This window comes from Moschus berezovskii, chromosome 8 (genome assembly GCF_049115385.1).
Source record: "Moschus berezovskii isolate FMDL1 chromosome 8, NW_MosBer_1.0, whole genome shotgun sequence".
NCBI classification, from domain to species: Eukaryota; Metazoa; Chordata; class Mammalia; order Artiodactyla; family Moschidae; genus Moschus; species Moschus berezovskii.
The window spans coordinates 106,738,473-106,752,657 of NC_142467.1; the positions used below are offsets into that span (position 1 = coordinate 106,738,473).

At 56.8% G+C, this 14,185-nt stretch overlaps 1 protein-coding gene and 1 long non-coding RNA gene across 7 annotated transcripts in view; one reads left to right on the plus strand and one right to left on the minus strand.

Annotated features, from left to right (window-relative positions):
* The window catches only part of FCHO1 (FCH and mu domain containing endocytic adaptor 1), a 29,077-nt gene extending 18,688 nt beyond the window's left edge, over nucleotides 1-10,389 (plus strand). For all 6 annotated transcript variants that reach the window (XM_088839179.1, XM_088839181.1, XM_088839178.1 and 3 more), the window contains 16 exons: nucleotides 387-411; nucleotides 792-849; nucleotides 1,543-1,721; nucleotides 1,806-1,830; nucleotides 2,213-2,264; nucleotides 2,853-2,944; nucleotides 3,319-3,594; nucleotides 5,258-5,370; nucleotides 5,479-5,566; nucleotides 5,719-5,827; nucleotides 6,766-6,921; nucleotides 7,213-7,345; nucleotides 7,784-7,983; nucleotides 8,846-8,901; nucleotides 9,412-9,576; nucleotides 10,106-10,389. In XM_088839179.1, coding sequence (XP_088695305.1) covers nucleotides 387-411; nucleotides 792-849; nucleotides 1,543-1,721; nucleotides 1,806-1,830; nucleotides 2,213-2,264; nucleotides 2,853-2,944; nucleotides 3,319-3,594; nucleotides 5,258-5,370; nucleotides 5,479-5,566; nucleotides 5,719-5,827; nucleotides 6,766-6,921; nucleotides 7,213-7,345; nucleotides 7,784-7,983; nucleotides 8,846-8,901; nucleotides 9,412-9,576; nucleotides 10,106-10,128 — 1,750 coding nt within the window. In that variant the 3' untranslated portion in view covers nucleotides 10,129-10,389. The remainder of the gene's footprint in view (nucleotides 1-386; nucleotides 412-791; nucleotides 850-1,542; nucleotides 1,722-1,805; nucleotides 1,831-2,212; nucleotides 2,265-2,852; nucleotides 2,945-3,318; nucleotides 3,595-5,257; nucleotides 5,371-5,478; nucleotides 5,567-5,718; nucleotides 5,828-6,765; nucleotides 6,922-7,212; nucleotides 7,346-7,783; nucleotides 7,984-8,845; nucleotides 8,902-9,411; nucleotides 9,577-10,105) is intronic.
* On the minus strand, nucleotides 7,844-14,159 carry LOC129559185 (uncharacterized). The gene is made up of 4 exons (XR_008686477.2): nucleotides 13,992-14,159; nucleotides 8,517-8,607; nucleotides 8,087-8,189; nucleotides 7,844-7,980 (listed from the first exon to the last, which is right to left on the minus strand). It is a non-coding gene; the product is annotated as an uncharacterized LOC129559185 (long non-coding RNA).
* Nucleotides 14,160-14,185: the final 26 nt, after the last annotated feature.

The following is a 14,185-nucleotide window of genomic DNA, read 5'->3' on the forward strand; positions in this document are numbered from 1 at the left end:
AGTCTCTCTGCCTAAACTAGTACCAAATTCTTCCCTATAACCATGGTCTCCCTGGCTAGCCCAGGGTTAGCCTTGCCCAGGCTAGCCCAGAATTCTCTTTGCCAAGGCTGGCCCCGTTACTTCCCTGCCAAGGTGAGCCCTACATTCAGACTGATTTCCAAGTCCCTCCCTTTCCAAGCTGTTTGAGAATGCCCCTTACTCAGCTAACTCAGACTCACTGGCCTCAGCCCCAAGCTAGCTCCAAGGTTGCCCCACCTGCAGGGCTGGCCCAGGACCACAGAGCTGCCCAGGGACTGCCTGTAGGTTCCGCATCTGGTGTTGGGGGCGGAGGGGAGGGCCAGCGGAGGTGGCGGAGCAGACACTGACATCTGCTTCTCCATCCACAGAGATTCCCTGGAACCTGATTTAGGGGTAAGTGCCATGGGAGGGGCCGGGCTGCGCTGCCCAGTGGGAGGGGTCCAGTCCTGCCTGGAAACCACGCCTGGAGCTCAAGGGGCTAGAGGTCACACAGCTTAGGGACCAGGTTCCAGTCCCACATTGGCTGCAAACCCCCATGGACGATGTGGGAGGGACCAATATCCTCCTTTCGCTTCAATTTGCCCCTCAGGACAGGTAGTGGCGTGTTCTCTTCCTCTAAGAACCTGCCCACACACCGCGGGAAGATAATTATTGCTATTGGGGTTCTTTTCTGATCTGAGACAGGGCCCAGAGGTGGGAGGTGGGCATGGCAGGGTGAGATGGGCGGTTTGGTACCAGAGAGCCTAACCCATTCCTTGCTTGTCCCTCCCCAGACTTGTCCAGAGGTGGATGAGGAAGGTTTCACCGTCAGGCCTGATGTCACCCAGAACAATATCCTCCTGGCGCCCTCTGGGGGCAGTTGTTGGCACAGCAAGGACAAAGCTCCATCCTCAGGGATCCGCCCACCATTAGCAACCCTCTCTGCGTACATCCTTGGTGGAGCCTCCAGTTGTGAAGCAAGCAGATTCAGATGCAGACACTCACCCTGAGGGGTCAAAGCTGAGCAAGAGGGAGAGGGGAGGACTTGGTTATCCCAGAGCGGGGAGCAAAAGGGGCTTCCTGCAAGAGGCGGTCACGAGTTGGGGTTTAGCAGCTGAACAGTTTGCTAATTAGGTCAGGGCATGCTTATATGAGGGGCTTCCCAGGTGGCACTAGTGGTAAAGAAACTGCCTGCCAACGGAGGAGACGCGGGTTTGATCCCTGGGTCAGTCAGATCCCCTGGAGGAGGAAATGGCTACCCACTCCAGTAGTTTTACCTGGGAAACCCCATGGGCAGGGGAGCCTGCTGGGCTACAGTCCATGGGGCTGTGAAGAGTCAGACACGACTGAAAGACTGAGCACACACACATGCTTGTATGAAGGCCTGTGGGAAGAGGAGCATGGTGGCACATACATGGTGTCAAGGCAAGGGTGGCAAGTGATGAGAGAGGAAATGGTGCAGCACTCAAGGGGTACGAGCGGGAAGGGACGGATTTGAGGGCTGACTGGAGGGGAACCAGTGTTGGTGCCTTGACTGCAGTGCACGCACAGCAGAGCCCACCCACTTCTCATCCAGCGACTCCGATTTTGATGACGAGGAGCCCCGCAAAATCTACGTGCACATCAAGCCTGCCTCAGCCCGGGCCCCGCCCTGCAGCCCCAAGGCAGCTGCAGCCCAGCTCAAGGCCACAGCTGGCAGCCTCATTCTTCCTCCTGGCCCCGGGGTGAGGCGTGGGGAGATGCCATGCGTGGGGCAGGGGGCGCCGGCTGAACGCCGCCCCCACCTGATGCCACCCCTTTGTCCACAGGGCACCATGAAACGCCATTCTTCACGTGAGTAGTCTGTTGCGGGGTCTTCAGTTTGACAAGAGGCCCGCGGAAGGGAGACTGGGCCTGGAATGTGGGTGTGGGTTTGAATCCCAGCTCTTCTGTGTGACTTGGGGCAAACTGCTTGCCCACTCTGATCTCACTCTCCTTTAATAACCTGGGGTCATTCATTATGAGAATTAAATGAGAGCTAAAAGGGATCACTGAGGCCGGGAGAGAAGCCAAAAGCTGGAGAAAAGTTGGCTCAGGTTCGGATCCCTCTCTGCCCAATTTGTTGGTTACGTTGGGCGGCTGACGGGACAGCCCCAAGCCTTGGTCTCCTGGTCTGTGGAGTGGGAAGCTGTGCAGGCCTGGTGACAGGAAGGCTCAGGAGGTCCTTCTTTCACAGGGGACACTGCCGGGAGACCACAGAGGCCTCAATCCGCCCCAAGGGCGAGCAGGTGGGTTCCATGGGGGTGGGGCATTGGGCCCACATGAGTGGGCAGGTGGGTGGCCCGTCCCTGACACCACCTCTTCCTCCTCCTCCTCCCCTGCTGCCTCCCCAAGTCTCTGACTCCCCTTCTTTTACCCTGGCGGGGAGTTAAGGATGTGCCATTTTTGAGGGACCACTTAGTCATTCGTTTGATGAACATTTATTGAGTGCTTTGTCTGTACTCCTGCTGTTCTGGCTTCCAAAGAGAAATGATCTAGATAGATCCTCCTTCTCGGAGTCACAGTCTAGTGGCTTGGATTTTTTAAATAGTACAATAGAGCGTATCTGATGCTTCGAAGTGCTGTGAAGAAACTAAAACGGGGGCCATGATGGAAAATAGGAGTGAGTGACTTTCGTTGGGGCCGTGGTGGAGGGGTAGCAGGAGAGGTGGGGAGGTCCTTGAGCTGACTCCTGAAGAGGAGCAGGACGTGGCTGTAGGGAGATTTGGGGGGACAGAGCTCAAGACCAAAAACAGGGTATGTCAAGGTCCTGAAGTGGAAGGGAGGAAGCATGGAAGTAACAGAACGCACCCCGCCTGTCCAATCCGTGTCCCCAGCTATGCGGAGAAGCTGCAATCGGATGAGCAGATTTCCAAGAACCTCTTTGGGCCTACCCTAGAGTCCGCCTTGGACCACGAAGATTTTACAGGTGAGGGGGTGGGGCTTCGGGGCATGGGCGTGGCTACAGGAGGGTGGGTGGGGCCACTACAAGAGTAGGCGGCTCGGATAGGCGGGACGGTGGGCTGGGTTGGAGGGAGGCGGTGGGGATGCTTGTGGGTCAAAGTGACGGTGGGCGAGGCCACAGCAGGAATGGGCGGAGCTGGCGGGAAGGCGTGGCCTTTGTGGGAGTGGGATGACAGTAGTGGATGGGCGGGGCATCAGTAGAGATGGACAAGGCCTGCTGAGAAGGGCAAGACATTGAATGGGGGCGGACCATCCTCAGCATGGGCGTGGCCTGCGGGAGGACTGACAGGACTCCGTACGAGTGGGGTCTGGAGCTGGCTGCCCCCTTCCCTCCCCTAGGCTCTAGCAGTCTCGGCTTCACCTCCAGCCCCTCGCCTTTCTCCTCCTCGTCTCCCGAGAACGTGGAGGACTCCGGACTGGACTCACCATCCCACGCGGCACCGGGTCCCTCCCCGGATTCCTGGGTCCCACGCCCGGGCACCCCACAGAGCCCACCTACTTGTAGGGTGTCACCCCCAGAGTCGAGGGGCCCACATTCCCTGCTGCCATCAGACTCGCCACAGCCCCTTGCAGCATCCCCGAGCCCCTGGGGGCCGGAGGCTGTGGCTGGAGGAGGTGAGTCCCTTTACCCCTGGTCTGAGAGTTTTCTGAGCCCTGGGTGATGAGAGAGTTCCTAATGTGGCCAGGGCCTGAACAGGGTGTTGAGGGATACAGCTGGGACGCAGGCAGGCAGAAACCCTAATCCTTGCAGGGACATTAATGAGATGAATGTTTAACAAGGCAGGAGGTGACAGGTGCCTGGTGACGGCACTGAAGCATAGGGCCTCCTGAAGAGGCTGAACTGAGATTTGATGGAGGTGAGGATGAAGCCATGCGGACCCCAGGAATGGAATTTTCAGCAGAGGAATGTGCAAAGGCCCTGGGCTAGAAGGGGGCTAGGCCGTTTGAAGAACAACGAGCAAGGAGGCCAGTGTGACTGAAACAGAATAATGACCGGGAGGAGGAGGGAGTGGAGGGGAGATGTCGACAGGGAGATGGGACCAGATGGGGCCCAGGGATCCCAGGGAGAAACGTGACTTTTACCCCTAACAAGGCCAGAGCCACAAGAGGGAGGGGCTGTGAGCAGAGAAGGGTGAAACCTGCTGGGGTTACAGGCTCTCTGACCACTTGGTCGGTGAGGATGGGAGCTGGAGACCAGGGAGGTGAGTCCAGGTAAGTGGTGATGGGGTAACAGTGGGGAGAAGCCGCTGGTGACATGGGGCCCAGAGAAAAGAGGCGTCAGGGCGGAGGGCCTGAGCGCAACTGAAAGGAGAGGGAGGGGCAGAAATAGCAGGAAGGATGGGGCGGAAGAAGCCGGGCTAGGGGTGGGTCCAGGCTGGGAGGGAGGAGGGGATTGGGTGTGGGTTGGCTTCCGGGGCCTGAGTTAGAGGGACTGCAGGCTGTGGCCACGTGAGATCCCCACCATCCTTGGTGTAAGGAAAGAGCCTGGTTGGAACTGGCTCAAGGGAGGGCTCAGGGCTCAGAGGAGTGAGTGTAGACCACAAGTGTAGACAGATGAAGTTATCAGAGGTTTATTATAGAATTAAGGTTCTCAACTGGGCCGGTTCTGCCCCCTTATTCTCCGGGCACACTTGGCAACGGCATCACTGATGCTTGATTGTCACCACTTGGGGGTAGGCTACACCTGACGTTTGCGGGGTGGAGGCCAGGGAGGAAGACAGCCCCACCACGGCAAAGGATCTGACCCTGTTGAGAACCTTGGGATGGCCAGCATAGTCTGGGGTGTAGGTGGGCAAATAAGCTTTTATAGATGGAGCAAAGCAGGAATACTAGGGAAGCAGGAGAGCACGGGTAACTGAGGTGTTACACCGAGATCAGTTAAATTAGAAGGGTGTGACTCGGACAGTGGCCAGGGTGGGAGACCCTCTCAGAGACGATGAAGGTCATAGAATTGCCAAATGTTGGATAAAAGGTCTCTGCCAAATCCCCTCCCCCCTCCCCGCAACAGTGTGCCTGCCTTATGAACATCGAGCCCTTGTTTGCATACCTCCAGCGACTGGAAGCTGACCCCTTATTGAGCCGCCAGTCTAGTGTCTGGGAGACTCAGGGTTGCATATGGTGTCTCCAGTCCTGTCCAGCACCTTCTCTGCAGCCCTAGGACTTCTGACCATCAGGGGGTTTCCCCCTGTAAGCCCAATTCTCAGGTTGGGGCTGAATTCCTCCACCGAGAGGCCCAGACAGCAGCTGAGGCATGTCTGTTCTTATGCTTGTCCCCCAGACTTGATGCCTGTACCTGCTGACCTTGCAGTCAGGGAGGGTCTGGCAGCCCCATCCCGGAGACCACGCTCCAGGAAGGCATCCTGTCCCCTCATGCGCAGCAATGGAGACCTGGTAGGGTCAGGGGGAGCAGGAGCTGGGCTGGGGGGGTCGCCTCCAGGGTCAGCATTGGGGCACTTCTGCTAGGGTGTTCACAGGCCAGCTTATCTTCTTCCCTTCCAGTCTCGTTCGCTGAGCCCCTCCCCACTGGGCTCTTCAGCTCCCAGCTCCATCCCTGAACGGCCCAGCTTCTCATCCCAGGCCGGACATGGTATGTGGGTCCTCTCTGGGCTTCAGCTTCACCCTCTGCAGTCCGGGTGGGTGGCCAAGTGATGCAACGGAGGCTTTGTCGCGGAGGGCGGGGGTTCGGGAGCCTGGGACCTGTGCTCATTCTGTCCCCCATCCCCTCCCTGCCACCCCCAGGAGTCTCCCGGGGTCCCAGCCCTGTGGTCCTGGGCTCCCAGGACGCCCTGCCCGTGGCCACTGCCTTCACTGAGTACGTCCACGCCTACTTCCGTGGCCACAGCCCCAGGTACACAGTGGTGGGGCAGATGGTGACAAGTAAACAGGGCTTCCTGGGAGCTGTGCATCTGGGTTCCAGCAGGGCCAGCATTCAGGGGGGTTTCATGATCTGCTTTACCATGGAACGGCCTCAAACATGGAGCTGAACAACTAGGCCCATCCTGAGAGCAATAGGAACCATAGAGGGCATTTGAACAGGGCTAAGGCATTGATGTGGGCTTCCCCAGTGGCTCAGTGGTAAAGAATCTGCCTGCCAAGCAGGAGATTCAGGTTGCCTGTGTCAGGAAGATCCCCTGGAGAAGGAAATGGCAACCCACTCCAGTATTCTTGCCTGGAAAATCCCATGGACAGAGGAGCCAGGTGGGCTGCAGTCCGTGGGGGTGCAGAGAGTCGGACACAACTCAGTGACTGAGCAGGTGTGCACACACACAGGCAGGCAGACAAGGCACTGAGGTATCCATGGTTTAAAGGAGCTCCTCCGAGGCTGCTGTGGGCATCAAACTGAAGGGAACAAGACCAGAGGCCAGCCCACAGAGCGGGAAAGGGAAGGGTGAATTGAGGGACCAGGGATAATGTGGGGGCAGTGCCCAGCTGAAGACACCATAGGATCAAGCCACAAGGAGGAGGAGTGTATCAGACCCAAAACCCAAGCTGTGGACCAAATGTTTTGCTTTGAGCTTCCTGGTGGGCTAGGGGAAAAGAGAACTGGGGAAGGGAGTATCCCTGTCTCCTTTAACTCATTGTGGATTCTTCCTGGTGTCCAGATTGCTGTCCAGGCAGGGACACAAGGGGAGGCAGCTGGGGCTGGGATGCCGCCGTGGTCAGGGCCTTGCTGATTCTGATGGACCTGGTGAGCCACAGGCTGCAGTGGAGCTAGGAGCGAGGGGAGGACGAGCGGCCTGATAGAGCCTGAAGCCAATGCCCAGTTTCTTCAACTCCCCCCACCAGCTGCCTGGCTCGAGTAACTGGGGAGCTGACCATGACCTTCCCTGCCGGCATCGTGCGCGTGTTCAACGGGACCCCACCCCCTCCCGTCCTCAGCTTCCGCCTTGTGCATACGGCCCCCATTGAGCACTTCCAGCCCAATGCTGACCTGCTCTTCAGGTACCGTCAGAGGAAGGGGTGCAAAGTTAGGTGGTACCAGGAGCTGGTGGAGGCCAGGCGCTCCCCGGCTTTGAATTTCTGTTCTGCCTCCTGTTATTTGCTGTGTGACCTTGGGCAAGTCACTCTCCCTCTCCGAAACTCACTTTCCTTCCCTCTTTTGCTTCCCACCACCCCCTTTCCTGGGAGTTACACTTTACTGGCCCCAAGGTTAGCCTGGGAATCTGCATCTTTCGGAAGCCTTTGGTGTAGGCATCTCCCAAGGGTTGGGGTGATTATTCTCGGTCTCTGCAGTGACCCTTCCCAGAGTGACCCGGAGACCAAAGACTTCTGGCTCAACATGGCGACTCTGACTGAGACTCTGCAGCGCCAGGCAGAGCAGAATCCATCTGCCTCCTACTACAATATAGTACTCCTGCGGTACCAGGTGGACCTGGTGGATGGGATGGGGCAGAGTGGGCATAGGGGACGGTGGGTGGGGGCAGGGTGAGCAGGCAGCTCTCACTGGTGAGAGCAATGAGAGCGGGGTGAGCCGCGGGAGGTAGGCAGGGTGGGCAGTGTAAGGGGGCCAGGACTCTGCTGGGGTAGACGGCTGCATTATGCAAATTAGAAGGGGCCTTTTCCCAGGGCCTGTCCCCAAGACTGTTAGAATGAGGCACTCTACTGCCCTCTGCTGGACTACACCCTCTCATCAACAAGGTGCTCCCCTGGGGTATGAGGAGCCCCTTGGGTGTCACAGGCAGTGCAGAATCAGGCCATTTGAATGGTGGGTGGCATGGCTGGGGCAGCGTGGCTGGATAGTGTGCGGTGTGGCAGGACTGGGCAACTCAAGCCACATCCTCTCTCCTGTTCTTGCTCCCCCTAGTTCTCCCGCCCCGGTCCCCAGTCCATGCCTCTGCAGCTGAGCGCGCACTGGCAGTGTGGGCCGACCCTCACTCAGGTCTCGGTGGAGTACAGCTACCAACCCGGTGCCACAACCGTGCCCACGCCGCTCACCAACGTCCAGATCCTGCTGCCCGTGGGGGAACCTGTGACCAATGTCCGCCTGCAGCCAGCTGCCACCTGGTGAGGGCAAGCGGGAGGCCGGGGGAGGCTCAGAACCTAGACCTCCCTCCGATGCAGCAACTGATGGGTCCACCATGGAGCTGACCATTCACTGTGAGCTCACCTTGCTCAGGGGCTTCCCAGAGAAGCTTGGTATTACAGAATCCGTCCACCAGTGCAAGGAGACGCAGAGGACGTGGATTCAGTCCCTGGGTCAGGAAGATCCCCTGGAGGAGGAAATGGCAGCCCACTCCAGTATTATTGCCTGGAGAATCCCCATGGACAGAGCAGCCTGTGGGCTACAGTCCATGGGGTCACAAAGAGTCAGAGAGGACGGGAGTGACTGAGCATGTGTGCACGTGCCTTGCTTGGAGCTAAGGGCGATACCATTAACACAAGTAATGTCTGACACCAAAAGCTTCCTACATGTCAGGCTTGTTCTACATCTCTGCATACACTGACTGGCTCAGGGCTTTTAGCAGCCCCTTGGGTGGACCACCATCATCCCCACTTACAGAGGGGGAGCTGAGGTATACAGAGGCAAAGTCACTTACCGGAGGTCCCACCAGGATGTGAATGAGCTGCCCACTCGTGGCCCCGGGCTTTTAGTCACTGTACAACTTTGTTTTGTACAAAAGGTAGAACCTACAACCAAGAAACCAAATTTATAGAACCAAATGCATCATCTAAAAGTGCTACAAGGCTGAGGAGCCTTCAGGAAACAGCCGCTCCACACCCCCACCCCCATTTTCACACCTGGGGAAACTGAGGCCAGAGAGGGACCTGGCTTTCTCGGGTCATATAGCCAAGAGGCAACTGAGCTGGGACCCAGGGCTCCGAATGTCTTTTCTGGGAAAGACCTGACCTGATCTCTTGATGCCAGGAACCTGGAGGAGAAGCGGCTCCTATGGAAGCTTCCAGATGTGTCTGAGGCAGGGGGTGAGTTATGGTTGTACATGAGGGCTTGGAGGTCTTAAATGGGAAAGGCTTATTTTAACTAGGGGAGAGGGAATTCCCTGGCAGTCTAGTGGCTACGACTCCACGCTTTCACTGCCGAAGGTGGGGGTTCGATTCGTGATTGGGGAACTAAGATCCAGTAAGCCATGGGACGCGTGGCTAAAATGTTTTGTAAATAAATTAGGGGAGAACTAGGGATGTGCTGGAGGCAGGGAAGTGTAGGCCTCAAGGAAAGCTTAAAAGGGCTTTGACAAAGTGGGAAGAGAGGGCATCCCAGGGGCTGGGCCCAGGAGGTACAAAGGCCCTGAGGCAGAATTCCTTTGCGAACCACACACAACCCCAGCAGGACCAAAGGAAAAGGGTGCAGGACACAAGAAGTCAAAGGGAACAGAGCCACAGGTCAAAGGGCTTGGGTGCAGGGCTGAGGAGGAACGCAGGTCACTGGAGGGCTGGGGTGGGGAAACAGGCACAGCTGACCTCAGGCCTCCCCAGGCTCTGGCCGCCTGTCTGCCAGCTGGGAGCCGTGCTCTGGGCCCAGCACGCCCAGCCCTGTGGCTGCTCAGTTCACCAGCGAGGGGGCCACTCTGTCCGGCGTGGACCTGGAGCTGGTGGGGAGTGGCTACCGCATGTCACTGGTAAAGAGGAGGTTCGCCACAGGTATGCCCTTGCCCTGCCACTGCGCATCCCCGGAGCCAAGACCAGGCCAGGCCCTGAGTCCCACTCATTGATTCTGCTAGGATGCAGGGGGAGGGGAGACATTTAGGGTGTTTGGAAAAGATAGGTGGGTGTTGGGGCCTGGAGACCCAAGATGGGGGTAGGGGTGGAGAGATGGGTGGTTAGAGCCCCAGTGAAAGGGATCAAGAAGTATCCTCTATGGGACTTCCCTGATGGTCCAGTAGTTAAGACACCATGCTTCCACTGCAAGGGGCATGGAATCGAGCCCTAGTCGGAGAACACACACGCAGAGCAGCCAAAAAAGAAAGAAAGAAAGCAGTGTCCCCTGGCTGGCTGGCGTCCTTGCAGGAACCCACGGCAGGAGCCAGAAGCCCCACTGGCGCATCCACCCCCACCCCCATCCCACGCTCCTGTCCCCACAAGGCCCGTGGGACAGTGGGAACAGTGAGTTACAGGGGTGTTTGGGAGAGCTTGGGGGACCCCTTCTCCCCTCACCACTCTGTCTCCACAGGGAAGTACCTGGTGAGCTGTTAAGTCCGCAGAAGCTGACCAGCGTTGCTGGCCCCGGCACTGCACTGCATCCTGGTGCTTGCTGACTGCTTCCTGCCCTCCCGCTGGCCCCGGGGGCTCCCCATCTAGCCTCCCCTGAGGCCCTGACTCCATGGAGAGGATCCCCGAACTCAATTTGGCTGAGCCTGAGATCCACTCCTGCTCACGCCAACTCCCACGCAGGTCCTCAACCTTTTGATGTTCTTTACATAAACACTCTATTTTCTAATAAAATAAATAACAAGACTTTTCCAGCACCAGAAGTTTCCTTCACATTTCCAGAGAGAAGAGGAAGAAAAGACGGATGGGTGGGAGAGATCTAAAATTTCTGATGATCTTACCACCACCCCTCCACCCTTACCTAGCCAGTGCAGGGTGATAATGAGATATGAACACCCCCAACCCCATGGGTACCTCCAGTCCTGTGGGCTGGTGAAAGAGAACACGGACTAGAGGAACCTAGAGGGGTATGCCAGAAAGACTTTCTAAGCAGAGGGCATTATAAATGGGGCTTTGAGGTTTGAGTAGAAGTTTTCAGGCTGGCGTGGACATGCCAAGCAGAATAACATGAGTTGGCATCCCAGGGGGTGGGCACAGGAGGTGCAAAGACCTCGAGGCAGGATTCCTTTGCAAACCACACACAGCCCTGTGGGACCAAAGGAAAATGGTGCAAAAAGCAATTCGTGTGAGGAAGCGAACAGCCCACAAACACTGACTTCCAGTCCCCTAGGACTTACAGCCACCTCCAGCTGTGAGCAGGACGAAGCTCTTGGAAGCCGTGAGGCCGTGAAGCTGACAAGACAGGGTTTAGAGCCAGCGGCTGTGTGACTGAGCCAGTAACCTGAGCTCCCCAGGTCTCATCTGTAACCCACCTCAATGGGTGCTTGGGAGGCGGTCACATACTTTGAAGAGTGCCTGGTACAGAGTAAGCACTCCAGAAGTCCTGGTATTCTCTTATTTACTGGGGGTCCCCGGGTGGAAGGTGGGGACCTACGTGCAGGTGGGCAAGGGGTGGCCTGAGGGAGGGCCAGGACAAGTGAGGTAGCCAGCAGGCTGCGGTGGGGAGCAGGTCAGCTTGATGTGAAGTCCCGGGTCCTGGTGGACACGTGGGGATCCTGGGTGCCTGACCCTGAAGGCCGTGGAGATCCCAGGGATGCCGCCAGTGCACGTACTTTGCTGCCTCCAGCAGGACCTTAGAGCCAGTGCAGGTGGCCCTCCCCTCACAGGCCCTCAGCTCCTCAGCCGCAAGTTTACAGCCCACACTCACCCTGGGTTCCCTGAGTTCATGAGCCCCATGAATATGCGAGAATCAGATGTCAGAGCCTATGGGATTGACCCTGCCTCCAAGTCTTTGCACTGTGCATACATGAGTGCGCGTACTCTTGGTGGCTTTGAGCCCTCCAAAGCAGTCCCTTTGCTGGTCCTGTATGGCTGAAAGGTGAGGGTGCCACGTCCGCACTGTGGACAGGAGCGTGAGGAGACAATGATGTGTATCACGGCTCTGGGCTTTATCTGGGTTTGGGTTCTGACCCATCTGATAAGAAGCAGGAAAATGCTACCTCCTGGTGGCTTTCATTTGCTCTCCTTGGGTCACCAGTGAGGCTGGGCAACCTTTAAAACACATCAGGCATTTCTGGGTGCGGCCTCTTAAGTGCCCGGACATCCAGAACTGGTGTGACAGGTGCCTTTGTGGGAGGGTGAGTCCCAGGAGGGAAGGTGGGATCCCCGTTTAACTGGCAAACCCCAGGCAGGCAGTCCTGTCATTTGGTGGCTTACAATGCTCTGGTCTCCTACACCTGGGAGGCCTCCAAACACAAAGCAATTAGGTGACCAGCCAGAGGCCACCCCCAGTACGTGAATGACCTGAGATCTTTTTTTTTTTTGATTGAGGTGACATTCACATAACAGAAATTACTGATTTAAACAATTCAGGGACTTTCCTAGTGGTCCAGTGGCTAAAACACAGCACTCCCAATGCAGGGGCCTGGTGTGAGAACTAGATCCCACATGCCACAGTGAAAAGATCCCTCCCGCAGCCAAATAAATAAAACAATATTTTTTGTTTAAATACAAAAGAATTTAGTGCCATATAGCACCAATCACAATGTTGTCAACTGTCCCCTCTAGTTCTAGAACATTCCGATCACCCCAAAAGGAAATCCGTTCCCATTAGCTGCCCCTCCCCATTCCCTCCAGGCCCTGGTACCTACTAATCTGCTTTCTGACTCTAGATATTTGCCTCTTCTGGACATTTCATATAAGTGGGTTCATACCCGATGTGGTCTTTCTAGCCTGGCTTCTTTGCTCAGCATCGTTTTCATTGTGGCATGTGTCACTGCTTTCTTCTTTGTTATGGCTGAATAATATTCCAGATTGTTCTCCTCCACTCATCCTTTTATGGACACAGGTTGTCTTCACCTTTCGGTGATTGCCCTGTTCTACTATAAACATGGTGCATGCCTGTTTGAACACCTGCTTTTTATTTTTAGGGGGGTGGATATCTAGGAGTGGAATTAAATTCCTGGGTCATATGATAATTCTAGTCCGTATTTGAACCCAAGCCCTCCAGCCCCACGGTTCTACCCTGAAAGCATTTGAAGCCACCCTGAGATGGCTGGATGGCATCACCGACTTGATGGACATGAGTTTGAGTGAACTCCGGGAACTGGTGATGGACAGGGAGGCCTGGCGTGCTGTGATTCATGGGGTCGCAAAGAGTCGGACACGACTGAGCGACTGAACTGAACTGAACTGGCTGTAACAGGAGACTCCAACTTCCTGCCAGACGGGCCAGCCGGGCTGGGCGAGCCTGGTCAGCTCCCAGGACCCGCACATTTGGGGAGGAGGGGTTGGGGAGAGGGATGACACAGGAAGGGGGCACTTGCCTGATGTGGAGGGGGAAGAGCAGAGGCACACCCACCAGATCGGTTGTCTGATTAAGCTCTCCTACCTGGCACTTGTGGAGAAGGAAGTGGCAACCCACTCCAGTATTCTTGCCTGGAGAATCTCATGGACTGAGGGGCCTGGGGGACTACTGCCCAGGCGGTTGCAAAGAGTTGGATAGGACTAAAGCTAAAGTGACTGAGCACGCACACACACATGGGGCTTGTGAACGCAGGAAACCCGAGGGGGCCCCATCCTTTAAAGGAAACCTCAATGGGTTCCATAGTTCAAAGGTTTGTCATCGCGAGAAAGTTCAAAAGCCAGGGTCTCTGTGACCCAAAAGTGTTAGTCGCTCAGTCGTGCCCGACTCTTTGCGACCCCATGGACTGAAGCCGTTCCCTTCTCCAGTAGATCTTCCCGACCCAGGGATCTGAGGCCTGAAATGCCCCCATTTGAGGCAGACATTTAATGTCATCGCTCTTCAACACCCGTGTGCTGACCTTGCTCCCCAGACCTGTCCTAGCTGGATTAGCCCGGGTGTAGTTCCTCCACTTTACAGATGAGGAAAATGAAGTGCAGCCAGGACCTGCTCCTCTTCCTCCGAGGGAGGAAATCGCGATGGGGGAGGGAGTAGAGGATGGCTTGAACCGCCACCTGGCTTACACCTGTGGACCTGGAGCTCTCCTCTGCAACTCGACTCATCTAATGTGCCAACACCAGAAAGTTCTAGACACTCAAACGCAGCACAGGCAGGGTTCGCATCTTGGCCAGCCCCAACCTCAAGAATCTTCCAATCTGACTTGCAACTTTGCGAATGTCAGCCCGCGGAACCCGGACGTCTGGGGGCTCCGGATAGATTATGGGGTTCTGAAATATTGTAACCCCTTGAAGAACCACTGGGATCGACTCGCCTCCTTGCTCCCCCCCACCCCCGCGACACACTCACCCTCTTAATAATTTCTTACCGAACACACGTTGGACCAACCCTGTGGCCCTTGGCCAGAGATAGGAAGGCGCCTCTCGCACACCTCCAGCCTCGGGGCGCTCACTCTCTGGCTGTGGGCGGGACCCAAATGGGGTCTGGAGCCGGGATAGGGTCGGGGGAGGCCAGAAGCCGCGGGGTTGGCGCGATCCGGCCGGTGGAGGGGAAGGGGCGGGG